Raw genomic sequence first — 12,064 nt, forward strand, 5'->3', positions numbered from 1 at the left:
CCCCGGGTACCCTGGCAGAGTGGAGGCTGGGAAACTGGAACCCAGTGCCCTTTCCAGGCTGGCAGGTAACAGGGAGCTGGATGTGGGGCTCATTCCACCCCCCCCATCCACCCATCCTCTACATGGTCAAGATGGCCTCGCTCCCCCCCAAAATGCTGAGATTTGCTCCCAGAAGGAAGAAAACCTCTCAAAGCTTCTCCACATTCCACTCCCGAGATGCCGGTGTCAAGCGAAGCCGGAGCAGACGCTCGTTCCCATAATCGCCCGCAATCGGGGCTTTTACGGCGGGTTGGTACGCAGGGCCATAAAAGGCTTTATGCTGCTCATCTCCAGTGAGAAGGAGAAGGGGGTAAAAGAAACAAGATGACAACCACAATCCTGCTCCTGTCGCTGCCCCGCACCACGGCTCCTCCAGCATCCCTGTCTCGTGGGACCCTCAACGTGCAGCCGCATCCTTCCCAGCTCCATGAGATCAGAGTGTCCCGTCCGACACCCCTCCCGCCCCTCGCCCCGGGATGATATTTACTCCCCATCCCTCCTCGGCACTGCGCTCCTCCGCCAGCCCTCGTAAACAAGCCCGTCGGGCTCGGGGAAGGCCATTAATCACCCCCCTTCGCACAGAAGATCAATGACGCTTTGATGGATGCCGAAGGAAAAGCCAATCAGTCAGGGACTTATCGGTTTATGATTGCTCGGCCCCATTATTAGTGCTTGTGTGTCATACATTATTGTTAGGAAAATGGAGGGATCTAATTCATAGATGAGGTATCGCGGGCGTGCGAGGGGTCGGCTGACACCGGGGAATTTTATACCAGGTCAGCCATACATCTATTTACCTCAAAAACCGGCTCAGAGCCGCAGCAAGCTCAGAAATGGAGAGGCTACCTGTCCTTGGGGATTCGGAGCTGGCGGTAGCTGCGGGATGCAGCTGGGAACGCTGTTTCCTTGGATCATCACCCACAGAGCACAAAGAGGAGGAATTTGGGTGATGCTCACCCTTTGCTTCAGCCTGTGCCCCCCCTGCCCCCATGCTGCTCTTTTGTAGGGTAAATCCCTACAAAAATAAACGACTCCCGCTTGCTTCTAATGATTCAACTCTCAAGGAGCTGAGGACTAGCAGCTGGGACATCGCTCCGTCCCCTTGTCTTGTCTGCAGCACCTGCTCCAGCATCGCCCATGGTGCCCCATGCCAGCAGGGTCTGGGTGTCCCATCCCATGGGGGTCCCTGTGTCCCATCCTGCGCAGTGTCCGTGTACCAGCCCAGGAGGAAGAAGCCACCGGAGACAAGGGGCTCAGAGTGAGCGGTACCAGGGGCTGGGGGAGAGGAAGGTGATGGTCCAGCTGGGAAGGCCCCGCAGAAATGTCCCCCAGGCCTCGGGTGGCACATGGGCAGGTGTGGTGAGGACGCCGCTGTGGCTCCTAAGACGAGTCCTCAGGCTGCCCGCGGGGACAGCGGCCCGAGCCAATTCAGCACGTAGCCTGTTGGCCATTTCCCACTGAAAACAACCACCCACCAACCCACCAAGAGAGGTGGCACCACAGCAAGGAGGACAAGCCAACCCCGAGCACACCGTGGTGCCACAACCTGGCTTGGGGTGTCACCACGGCTGGGGCGGGAGGGACACTGTCCCTTTGGGTGCCCTGGGGAGGACGCGGCAGCAGGGGGACAGCAGAGGGGACGCAAGCCGGGGTGGACAGACGGCGCTGCCGGGTCCCCATGCAGCTGGGGCTGTGCTGGGGGACAATAGCGGCGGCAGCATCGGATCCGCGGCGCTGATGGGATCGGGAGCCCGTGCAAAACCGCCGTATTAATATTTATTCCACCAAGCGCGCGGCTCCCGGCTCCGCGCGGCTCTGACCGCAGTACCAACCCTCAGGCACCGCAAACACAATTTGAAAACAATGTGACGGAAATGTTTAATCTGCTCAGCCCATCTGTGCTGCGTATTTCTCCAGATCTCCCTGAGAGAGGCGCCTTCGAATCTCCACATTGCCTTTAATATTCTCCTAAATCACCTCCCCACTGCACTTCAAGGGCCATTGCTACAATATCACAGGTTCATCGAGAGTGCACGGGAGAAGGGGGGTGCAGGGAAGGGAGGGTGAGGGACGGGGGTGTCGGCTGGGATATTTTTTATTTTAAAATATTTCCCAGGGATGGTGTTCCTGTGCCCCTCGGACAGGCAGGAGAGAGGAGAAAGCAAAAGAGGAGGGGGGGAAATAAGAGGGAAGTTATTGTGCTGTTGCTGGGAGGCGATTAGCGAGGCTGTTTAGAAGCAAACAGGCTGGAATGGAGCAAAAATCATTTCCAAAGAATCGCTTTTATTAATCTCCTTCCTCGGCCGCTCGCTTTCATGTGCGGCTGCCGTTATTCCTCTCTCCGGAGGATCCATCCTGCTTCGAGCTCCATGTGCAAAATGGGTGCAGATGCTTGGGGAGGGGACACCCTGGTGGGGGCTGGATGGGCCCAGCACTCCTGGGTCCCCCTGTCCTGGCACAACCATGACCTACGGCCAAGATGCTCCAGTTCAGGAGCATCACCCTTCTCTGCCTCAGTTTCCCTATGGCACTACGACTGATCCCTTCACGTGGCTTTTAAAGGGGCTCATAAAAAGGACAGGGACAGAGTTTCGAGCAGGGCTTGTTGCGACAGGCCAAGGAGTGATGGTTTTAAACTAAAGGAGAGGATATTCAGGCTGGATATAAGGAAATTGTTGTCCCTGAGGGTGGTGAGAGCCTGGCCCAGGTTGCCCAGAGAGGTGGTGGATGAACCATCCCTGGAGACATCCCAGGCCAGGCTGGACGGGGCTCTGAGCAACATGAGCTGGTGAAGATGTCCCTGCTCATGGCAGGGGGGGCACTGGGGGGGCACTGGGGGGACTGGAAAGGGCCCTCCAACCAAAACCATTCTGTGATTCTAGTGATTCGAGTGGGAGGTGGCGGCGGTTGCGTGGGGTCCAGGGGGTGTGCAGGATGCAGGGGGTGCGGTTGCGGGGGTGCAGTCACAGGGGGGAATGGTTACCAGGGGGTGCAGGATGCAGGGGGCGCAGTTATGGGGGCTGTGGGCTCAGGGGATGTGTTTACAGTGGGGTGCAGGATGTGGGGGGTGTGGTGTGGGGGCTGTGAGCCCAGAGGTGCGTTACAGGGGGTGCGTTGTGGGGGGTGTGAGCCCGGGGGTGCGTTTACAGTGGGTGTGTTGTGGGGTGCGGTTGTGGGGGGTGTGAGCCCAGGAGTGCGTTACAGGGGGTGCGTTGTGGGGGCTGTGAGCCCGGGGGTGCGTTTACAGGGGGTGCAGTTGTGGGGTGCGATTGTGGGGGCTGTGAGCCTGGGGTGCGTTACAGGGGGTGCAGTGCGGTTGTGGGGGCTGTGAGCCCGGGGATGCATTTACAGGGGGTGCAGCACGGTTGTGGGGGCTGTGAGCCTGGGGTGCGTTACAGGGGGTGCAGTGCGGTTGTGGGGGCTGTGAGCCCGGGGATGCATTTACAGGGGGTGCAGCACGGTTGTGGGGGCTGTGAGCCTGGGGTGCGTTACGGGGGGTGCAGTGTGGTTGTGGGGGCTGTGAGCCCGGGGTGCGTTACAGGGGGTGCAGCGCGGTTGTGGGGGCTGTGAGCCCGGGGTGCGTTACGGGGGGTGCAGTGTGGTTGTGGGGGCTGTGAGCCTGGGGTGCGTTACAGGGGGTGCAGTGCGGTTGTGGGGGCTGTGAGCCCGGGGTGCGTTACAGGGGGTGCAGTGCGGTTGTGGGGGCTGTGAGCCCGGGGTGCGTTACAGGGGGTGCAGCGCGGTTGTGGGGGCTGTGAGCCCGGGGATGCGTTACAGGGGGTGCAGCGCGGTTGTGGGGGCTGTGAGCCCGGGGTGCGTTACAGGGGGTGCAGCGCGTTTGTGGGGGCTGTGAGCCCGGGGTGCGTTACAGGGGGTGCGTTGCGGGGTGCGGTGGGGCCGCGGGCCGGGCCGGGGGCCGGGCAGCATCCCCGCGTTGCCATGGCAGCCGTGCCGGCTCCGCTCCCGCATCCCCGGGGGCCGCGCAGCCGGATCCACCTGCTCCTTCCCGACCCTCCGCGGGGTCATCGTCAGGTCGGCAGAATAAATGAACGCGAGCACTAATGATGTGTTTGCTGGCTGTTTATGCTCTCTGTGTGTCAGGGGCACTCACATTTAGAGAGCTCATTATGGCTGCAATTAGACTGCACCATTGCTAGATATTTAACTCCTTTTTCTTTTAAATTAGCATTTTAATAACGTGCTTTGAGCAGGGGAAACAAAATGACCATTTTTCACGGACAAACTTCCTAGCTGTAGGTGCAACTTTAATGGCAAAGTTGCAAGGGAGGTAAAATAAGATGAGGCCTGTTCTCTTCCCACCTCTCCCTGCCCTCTCCCCCTCCCGCCACCGGGAAGGGGGGGAAAAAAAGAAGGGAGAGATTTTTATTTGCTTTATCGCACACTCCATTTCCTAAATTTGTTCTGCAGCCAATTATTTTCGCCTTTAAAGTCCTGAACGCTCACGCCTGATGAAAATGAGCAGCCATCTGAGTTAAACTCTGCCTGTGACCTGTGAAGAGGGCTGGAGATAATTGCGGACATGTGTGTGTGTGTGTGCGTGTGTGTGCACACGCGTGTGCGAGGAACCATCGAACCATCCGGCCCCAGTCCCCGAGCTGCGAGTGGGGGCTGGAGGGTGTGATAGGAGCAGCCAGGGCTGATTACACCATGGGTATCATCAAAATATCCTCATACCGTAACCCCCAGGGCTGCTTCCCTGCAAAGGTCACCGCAATTATTTATGTCCCCTTCGTTCATAACTCTCTGGCGGGGGTGGCAGAGGGGATGAGGGGACAGCCGAGGGGACGTGGCGAAGGTGACGGCTCCGAGAATTCGCCGGGAACTCACAAAAACACCCGTTTTCTTCACACCCGCTCCCCAAAGCCCATCCCTGCCAGCCCCACAGTCACGGCTTCGTTTCTCCAGCAGGATTTATGCTCCTGATGAATTGGTGACCCTAACCACCCATCTTTCCCCTGAGATCGCTGCAAGGGCTGTGGGGAGGGGGCGAGGGACCCCCGGGGTGGGTGCACCCACTGTTGCGGGGCTGGGACGGGGAGCTGAGCCAGGACGGGGGGGTGTCCCCTCTGCCCCAGCCCCTGTCCCAGCCCCCAGACACCCCAGCTCGGGAGCAGGAGCCACAGCCAGGTCCCCCAGACCCCCCCACGCAGCCAAAATAGCTCCAAGGGTCCCAGAGGCGCGGGAAGCGGCGCAGGGAAGGGCAGCAGGGGCGGCAGAGCCGCAGCCGTCGCCAGAACGACGCTTGAAACGTTTCCTCCTTTGCATCCGCTCAGCTGCACCTCAGCCGCCGCCGTTTCATAAATACAACCCGGGTAGCGCAGGCTATAATTTGGTGATAGCTACCCCAGGACATATCTAGATACACTTCTGTTATTTTAATTAAATACTGCATTATGGTTTGTGACAACTTCATCGCTATAGAGTAAATGAATTTGGAATTAAAGTCTTACTTAGGCATTTCACTACTTCCCCCCCCTCCCCTCCGTGTTACAAAGCAAAAGGCTATAAAATCAAGATGTTTGTTCATTTACAGATGGAGCAGCTTGGAAAAGGGGGAAAAAAAAAGGAGATAAGGCGAGACGGTGCAGAAGCGAGCGGGGAACGTTGGTGGCTTGTGAGCATCCGCAGGTGGAGCAGAGCACTAATGAGGATGTGAATATTAATTGTGTGCGGTACCGTTATGCTCCGCTCCCTGAACCCCCTTTCCCGGCCCTGGGGTTTCCGTCTTGTCCATGATTTTAACTGCAGGGAGGACAAAGCGCTGGAAGTTTGAGACCTTTGGGAATTCGGCTCTGGATGGACACGGCGGCCGGAGAGGCCGAGTTATGGCAAAGGGAAACTTCACGCCCAGGCCTGGGAGTTTCAATTCCATCCATCTATTAACTCGTCTCTAATGAAACTAGACCGTACGTGACATTTTGCAATATAACTGCTTTAAATGTTACCACATCAATTGGTTTAAATGTTACCCGCGCCTCATGAACCGAGAGATGGTTTTATAATTATCTCCGTCTCTCTCTAACGAACAAAGATTTCTCCAGTCTGCTGGTGTTTGACATTAGCAAAGGAAACAAGGATGCCTGCGCGGAACCGCGGCTCCACGGGCTCAGAGAAACCAAAATCGAGGGTGGCAGAGGCGCTGCCTCGCGCCTCTGGGCAAATCCACACCGGATTTCAAACCTTCCTCATCCATTTTGCTATAGATTTGCGATAGTTCCCCCGCTCAGGTCTCCTCTTGTTCCATCTATCGCCGATTAACCACCTCCCAAACCAAAACGACTCGCATCCATCTACCGCCCGCACCCGTATGTATGGATGGAATATGTAGATCCATAAAACGACGGCAGCCCGGGAAAGTTATGGCCGGGGAGGGACGGGTTTAACGACGAGGCTCCGCTTTAATAATTCCTGTCACCGCAACCCCAAGTGAAATTTCCACTTCCATTTGCGAAATAAACTGGGGAATCGGCGGGCATTTGTTAACGCTAGAAACAAAAAGATTGGGTTTTTTGTTTGTTTGTTCATTCTTTTTTGCCACCCGTTTGAAATGGGGCATGGCAGGCAATGTCACCCCCGCTCCCCCGCACATCGGCGAGGGGGTCCTTACTAAATCTCTGCCTAATCAAGGCAGAGTTGACTCTGGAGGAGCTGCCGGTTCTAACGCTGCCTTTGGAAAATGGCAGGATTGTCACACTTAAAGACACAAATTTCCCCTGTAATATATTCGAATGGAAACCTCTGAATCCAATACTACATGGGCATATCTAATAAATTCACAATATTTCAGCCTCAACAGCCTACAACGGTTAGTTTTAAAGATTTATGTGGTAAAAAATTACTCGGTGATGAATATAGTTTATTCTGCGCAGTATTGGAGGGTATAAGGAATTAAACTACTGTCTTTAACAGTGAATTTATTATTACCTCTGTCAAAGCCAAAGTCTTTAGCAGCATTTATTATACATTTCAGTGCAAAATAAATGCTCAGGGTACGCCTTAAACCTTAAACCCCCCTGATTTACCACGTACCAGCCTGGGAGAAGTTCAGGGGTGGGGGGCACATTGGGAACTGGCACGGTGGCCGCTGTGGGGTGAAAACAGCGGGGTTGGGGCGAAATTTGGGACACAGCGTCAGAGACGGGCGGGGGGGTCCCCATGGATTGGGCGAAATTTGGGGCGCAGCATGGGGGCCGTGCGGGCGCAGCGTCCCCAGCGCTCGGCCACCCTTTTGTCCTCGCCTGCGATGGGTGTCCCCTCATTTATAAAAATTACCTGGGAGGAATGAGGCTGCCAGGGGCTTGTTCTGGACGATTGGCTCCCGCCGGGGGGGCGTGGGGGGAAGGATGGCCCTCGCTTGAATTTGACCGGTGGGTGACCGTTGCCTTCCAGCTGACCCCGCCGTCCCGTCCCCGTCCCTCCCAGAGGGGTTATTAATGGGAGCCGAACGCGGCGCAGCCCCGGGGGCCCATCCGCGCTGCCCACCCCCTCGGAGACCCTGGGGTGCAGCTGCACGCTGAGCCCCGACCCAGCTCGTTACACATCGGCTCCATCGCCCAGCAAGGTCAGCACATGGGGGGGCTGCGGCCACCCCCCGTGGCCTCTCCCCACCAGCGAGATGGCCCCAAATCCAAGCAAAATGCCACTAGATGTCACCACACGCCTTTCGCTGGAGGGTCGGGGTGTGGGAACGTGCCCCCCCCTTCCCACTCCCCCCCTTTCATTGGAAGCAATTGAGAGAATTAACTTATCCGGTTTTATGGCCGGCTTGTCACATCCAACTAAGCCCACTTAAAATAGGAAGTCTCGCTGCATTCGAATAATTATCATAACGTACAAATCACTCAGCCAGGGGACAAGGGACCGATGCTGTGGACAGGGACACGGCGCTGGGGGTTTTGCTGGGATTGCTGCTTCCCCCCTCCCCAAATTGATCCCCCACATACGAGCCTGGCTGGGCTGCAGCAGAGGGCAGCGTGTTTGGGGGTGCTGAGGGGGGCACGGGCTCTGCGGCTTGGCCAGCTCTGCCTGAGACCCCTTAGCACCATGATCCCCATGTCACTGGGGCCAACAAAGCACTGGTGGCCCTATGGGGGGCAACAAGGAGCCTCCTGCTCCAATCTGGGGGGTGACATGACAAGAAAAGCTCTTGAGGGTGGCATGTCCTGGACATGGCAGCGAAGGGGCCGCTCCCATGGGGGTGCAGGGGGTGACAACGCTGCCCTGGCCCTGGGCACCCCCCAATGCAGCACCCACTGTGTTCCCCCTCCCTCCCGATGTCCACTGACCCCGCTACCCATGGTGGAAATGTCAGGCAGGACCCGCGCGGCAGCCGGCGCGTGTTTCACACACCAGATGGATTTTTATATGAGCTCCTATTTCATGTTCAGACAGAGCGACCGCGCTGCTGGAACGGCAGCCTCGGCGCTGCCGAGTTTGCTTCTGTGAGATTAATTCTGCGAAATTAATTGGGACAAGATTGAAAAGGAAATTAAAATGCAGCTGAGTGAACAGGCTTTTCAAACACCTTTCCCCCCTCCACCAGCTCCTCATCGCCTCCCTCCTTTCACCCTGGCCCCGCGCCGCCTCCGTTCTGCGGCGGCCGCGAGCATCCGTCGCACAAAGTAATTTACGGGGGAAAAGCTCTCAGGACCGATCGGTTACGTGTGAGGAAGCCAGCACAAGAGTCGCAATCTGGAGCCACTGAAGAGAGCAAAAACCCTGCCGTGACTCCAAGCTGTGTCCCCGAGCTGTTGCGGGGGGGACACCCCACCTGCTCGGCCATCGGTGGGGTGCACCGAGGCACCGCAGCACTGTGGGCGCTGAGGGCTGCGGGTGTCACCCCCAGTGATGGTCCTGGGTCACCCCGGTGTCACCCCCACCAGGGCTCTGACGTACGGACAAACCTCCGAGGGGTGGCTGGTGCTGCCACCGCCACTGTCCCGCCCATCACCGTGGCGTCTGGTCACTCGTGTCCACCCCGGGGACATCATGTGGCTGCTGCCCGGGTGCAAAGCTCAGTCTGGGTCTTCTTCTCGGCTATAAAACTTGGCCTTGGTCTTGAACAAGCCTGAGACTTGGGGCTGCTCTTCATCTCCAAACATCTGCACCCCCGCACTTTGGGTGCACTTGCGAAACACACCCAACAAAACGCAGCCCCCCAAGTTCGTCGCTGTTTCCGTGCCATATTGGGGCGCAAAACATCCTCAAGAAAACGCAACTCCCCAAGTTCATCGCCGTTCGTGCACCGTGTCAGGGCGCAAAGCGCGTTGCAAAACCATCGCCCGCAAAACGCAACCCCCCAAATTCATCGCCGTTCACGTACCCTCTTGGGGTACAAAGTGCGTCGCAAAACACCGTTAAGAAAATGTAACCCCCCAAGCGCATCGCTGCTCCCGTACCGTATTGGGGTGCAAAACATGTTGTAAAACACCACCCATAAAACACAACTCAAGTTCATTGCTGTCGGCCAGGGCCACCCTGCTCTGGTAGAGACCGGTTGGGATCAGGACAGAGCCCTGTGGGGACAGACTGGGACAGGGTCACAGGCACCGGTGGCTTCGTTCTTGCCCCCGCTAATGCGAAGTCGTAATTTATTCACCTGCGTGCTCTTGCCGAAGGGAGCCTTGGTCACACCCGGCTGAACAACTCAATTACCCCTGTAATACCCGAGCAACAGCACGTACAAACTCCATTAGCGTGGAAAAAACAATAATAAAAATTAAATAATCTTGCTTTGGGGCATTGATGGGGCAATCGTGGAGGGGGGAGCGGGATGCCGGGGTCCGGTTCCTGCGCGTCCGCGCAGGAACCGGACCCCGGCATCCCGCTCCCCCCTCCACCAAACAGCAAATTGAACTCTACACCTTGATTTTTACCAATTTCATCAACTCTTGACCTTGCAGTTGAGCCCCAGCTCCTTGGTAACGAACGTGGGGCGATGCTCTTACCTTGCTGAGGATGTAGATGAGGTCTCCGCGGTGGAAGGAGAGCTCGTCGGGATACTCGCTGCTGCAGTCCCACACGCCTTGGTAGTAATTGGAATAATCTCGCTGGGGACAAGCTGGGAACAAAAAAGAGAGGTCAGGGTGGCGGGGAATTCGATGGGGATGTGTTGAGGTTGTGGGGTGAGGTTTTTGGGGGAGAGGGGCTTGTGTGTGTTGGGCAAAGGGAGATTATTTGCTACTCGGTTCAGTTAGAGGCCGAAGATGCGCTGCAAGAAAAAGGGGCTGGTCAATAAATCAACGCAAAAGCGAGCAGTAAATACATAAAAACACACCGAAAAACGTTGCTGTTTCAGAAAAGCCCGGATTAAAGCTCTTTACTACAAAGCACAAAGGGAGCTGGAAGTGCCGTCGCTCTTTCTTAAGTCCCTCAACTCCTTCTCATGCTCAAACCAACTGTCCCCAAGGTGGGGATCAGTGACCTGGTCAGCAGGGGACATGTCCCCACCAGGGTAACGGCCACACCAGAGGCCACGGAAGAGGAGCACGGTTAATTACCAGCGGTATTTCCACAGGGGCTTTGGGAGGCTGCTCTGGAAGGTCACAACCACATTTATTTCCGAATTAAAGAAGCTGATTGCAGCCGATGGAGCAGGTCAGAGAAGGTCCCAAACCTCCCTGTCACGATGCAGCTCAGGTCTCGCTCAGCCTGTGAGTCTGAGGTGTGATCACAGTCTGCAGTGCAAAGGGAACACGTGAGCTGGCAACCGCTTGTTTTCCCACTTTCTTTTTGCGCGGGGGAGGCAAATGATCGGTTTGCTGAAAGCCGCGGGTTTGGGGTGATGAGAGCGTTGGCAAACGGTGCCGGCGCTGGGAAGCGCCCCGGGTTAACAGTGTGCGTGGGTTTTCTGGAAGAAGTCACAGCAGCGTTTCCAGAATGAACCATTTCCATCCTTGCCATCTCCAAACGGCATTGCCCAGCCCAGCCACGGGCCCGGAGAGCAGAGCCACCACAACAGGAGGGTCCCCATGGGACAGAAGCACCACGGCCGAGGAGCGGCTGCTCTGCTCACTTTGCCCCAGCACATCCAATAGATCCTTCACAGCAGCAAAAAAACACCCCCAAAGCCCCAAATTTCCAGTTCTCAAGCACACAGCACGACTGTTATAACACGCTGCTGGAGCAAGGGCGTCAGCAGGAGGCGGCTCTGGTGGCACCAGCACCGACGTGGGGGTGAATCCAGATGTCACGACACGGCCGCCTCCGTGATGTGACCCCCATGGATAATTAAACCCAGTAAAACCACGTTTTGCAGGGGGGGAGTTGAGCGCCGGGGCTGTACCAGCGGTCTGTGCCGCTCTGCCACACGCTGAACCAAGCCCAGAAAGCATAAATAGAAAATAGCGAGCACATGTTGGAGGAAATGTTTCTAATATGGTATAAGGGACCGAGCGATAAGGGTGCATCTGGAGTGCTGTGCCCAGATTTGATCACCTAAATATGAAAAAGGACATTACAGAGATGGATAATGGCACAGCAGGGAGCAACTGGAATGACTCAGGGACTTGGGGAACTTAAATAGAAAGGCTGGGAAAAAAAAAAGAGTAGGTCTGCATCCTTTGGAAAGTATTAAAGGGGGAGCACAGAGTGGCGAGGAAAAGATTGGGAAGGGAATAGGAGGAGTAGGAGCTACTGAGTTATTTAAGCTCGTGCTAAGTGCAGGAACCAGAGGTTGTGAACTGGAGATGGAAATATCAGGGTGTGTGGCACTGGGCAGGAGGCCGAGGCGAAGGAGCAGCCTTGGTAGGAACCAGCGAATTGTGTAATTAACACAAAAGGTCATTCTGGGAGGGTGTGAGGACAACACTGCGACGTGGAGAACAAGCCGCTATGGGGGACGGTGGGTGGCAGCGACCTGCTGGTGTCCCCTGTGAGACCAGGCTGGGGAAAAGCAGCTCCGGTGGCATCAAAAATTCCAGCTGTTGGTAAAACAGAGATTTTGGAGGAACCGTGCGCATGAGCCTGGATGTGATACTCTGCCAATACAAAAGGAGAATGTTTT

General features: G+C 56.5%; 1 protein-coding gene across 2 annotated transcripts in view; it reads right to left on the minus strand.

Annotated features, from left to right (window-relative positions):
• The window catches only part of SKAP1 (src kinase associated phosphoprotein 1), a 125,699-nt gene that overhangs the window by 1,781 nt on the left and 111,854 nt on the right, over positions 1-12,064 (minus strand). For both annotated transcript variants that reach the window (XM_065856319.2, XM_071818141.1), the window contains exon 11: positions 10,008-10,120. In XM_065856319.2, the coding sequence (XP_065712391.2) occupies positions 10,008-10,120 (113 nt within the window). The remainder of the gene's footprint in view (positions 1-10,007; positions 10,121-12,064) is intronic.

This window comes from Patagioenas fasciata, chromosome 22, assembly GCF_037038585.1.
Source record: "Patagioenas fasciata isolate bPatFas1 chromosome 22, bPatFas1.hap1, whole genome shotgun sequence".
Taxonomy (NCBI): Eukaryota; Metazoa; Chordata; class Aves; order Columbiformes; family Columbidae; genus Patagioenas; species Patagioenas fasciata.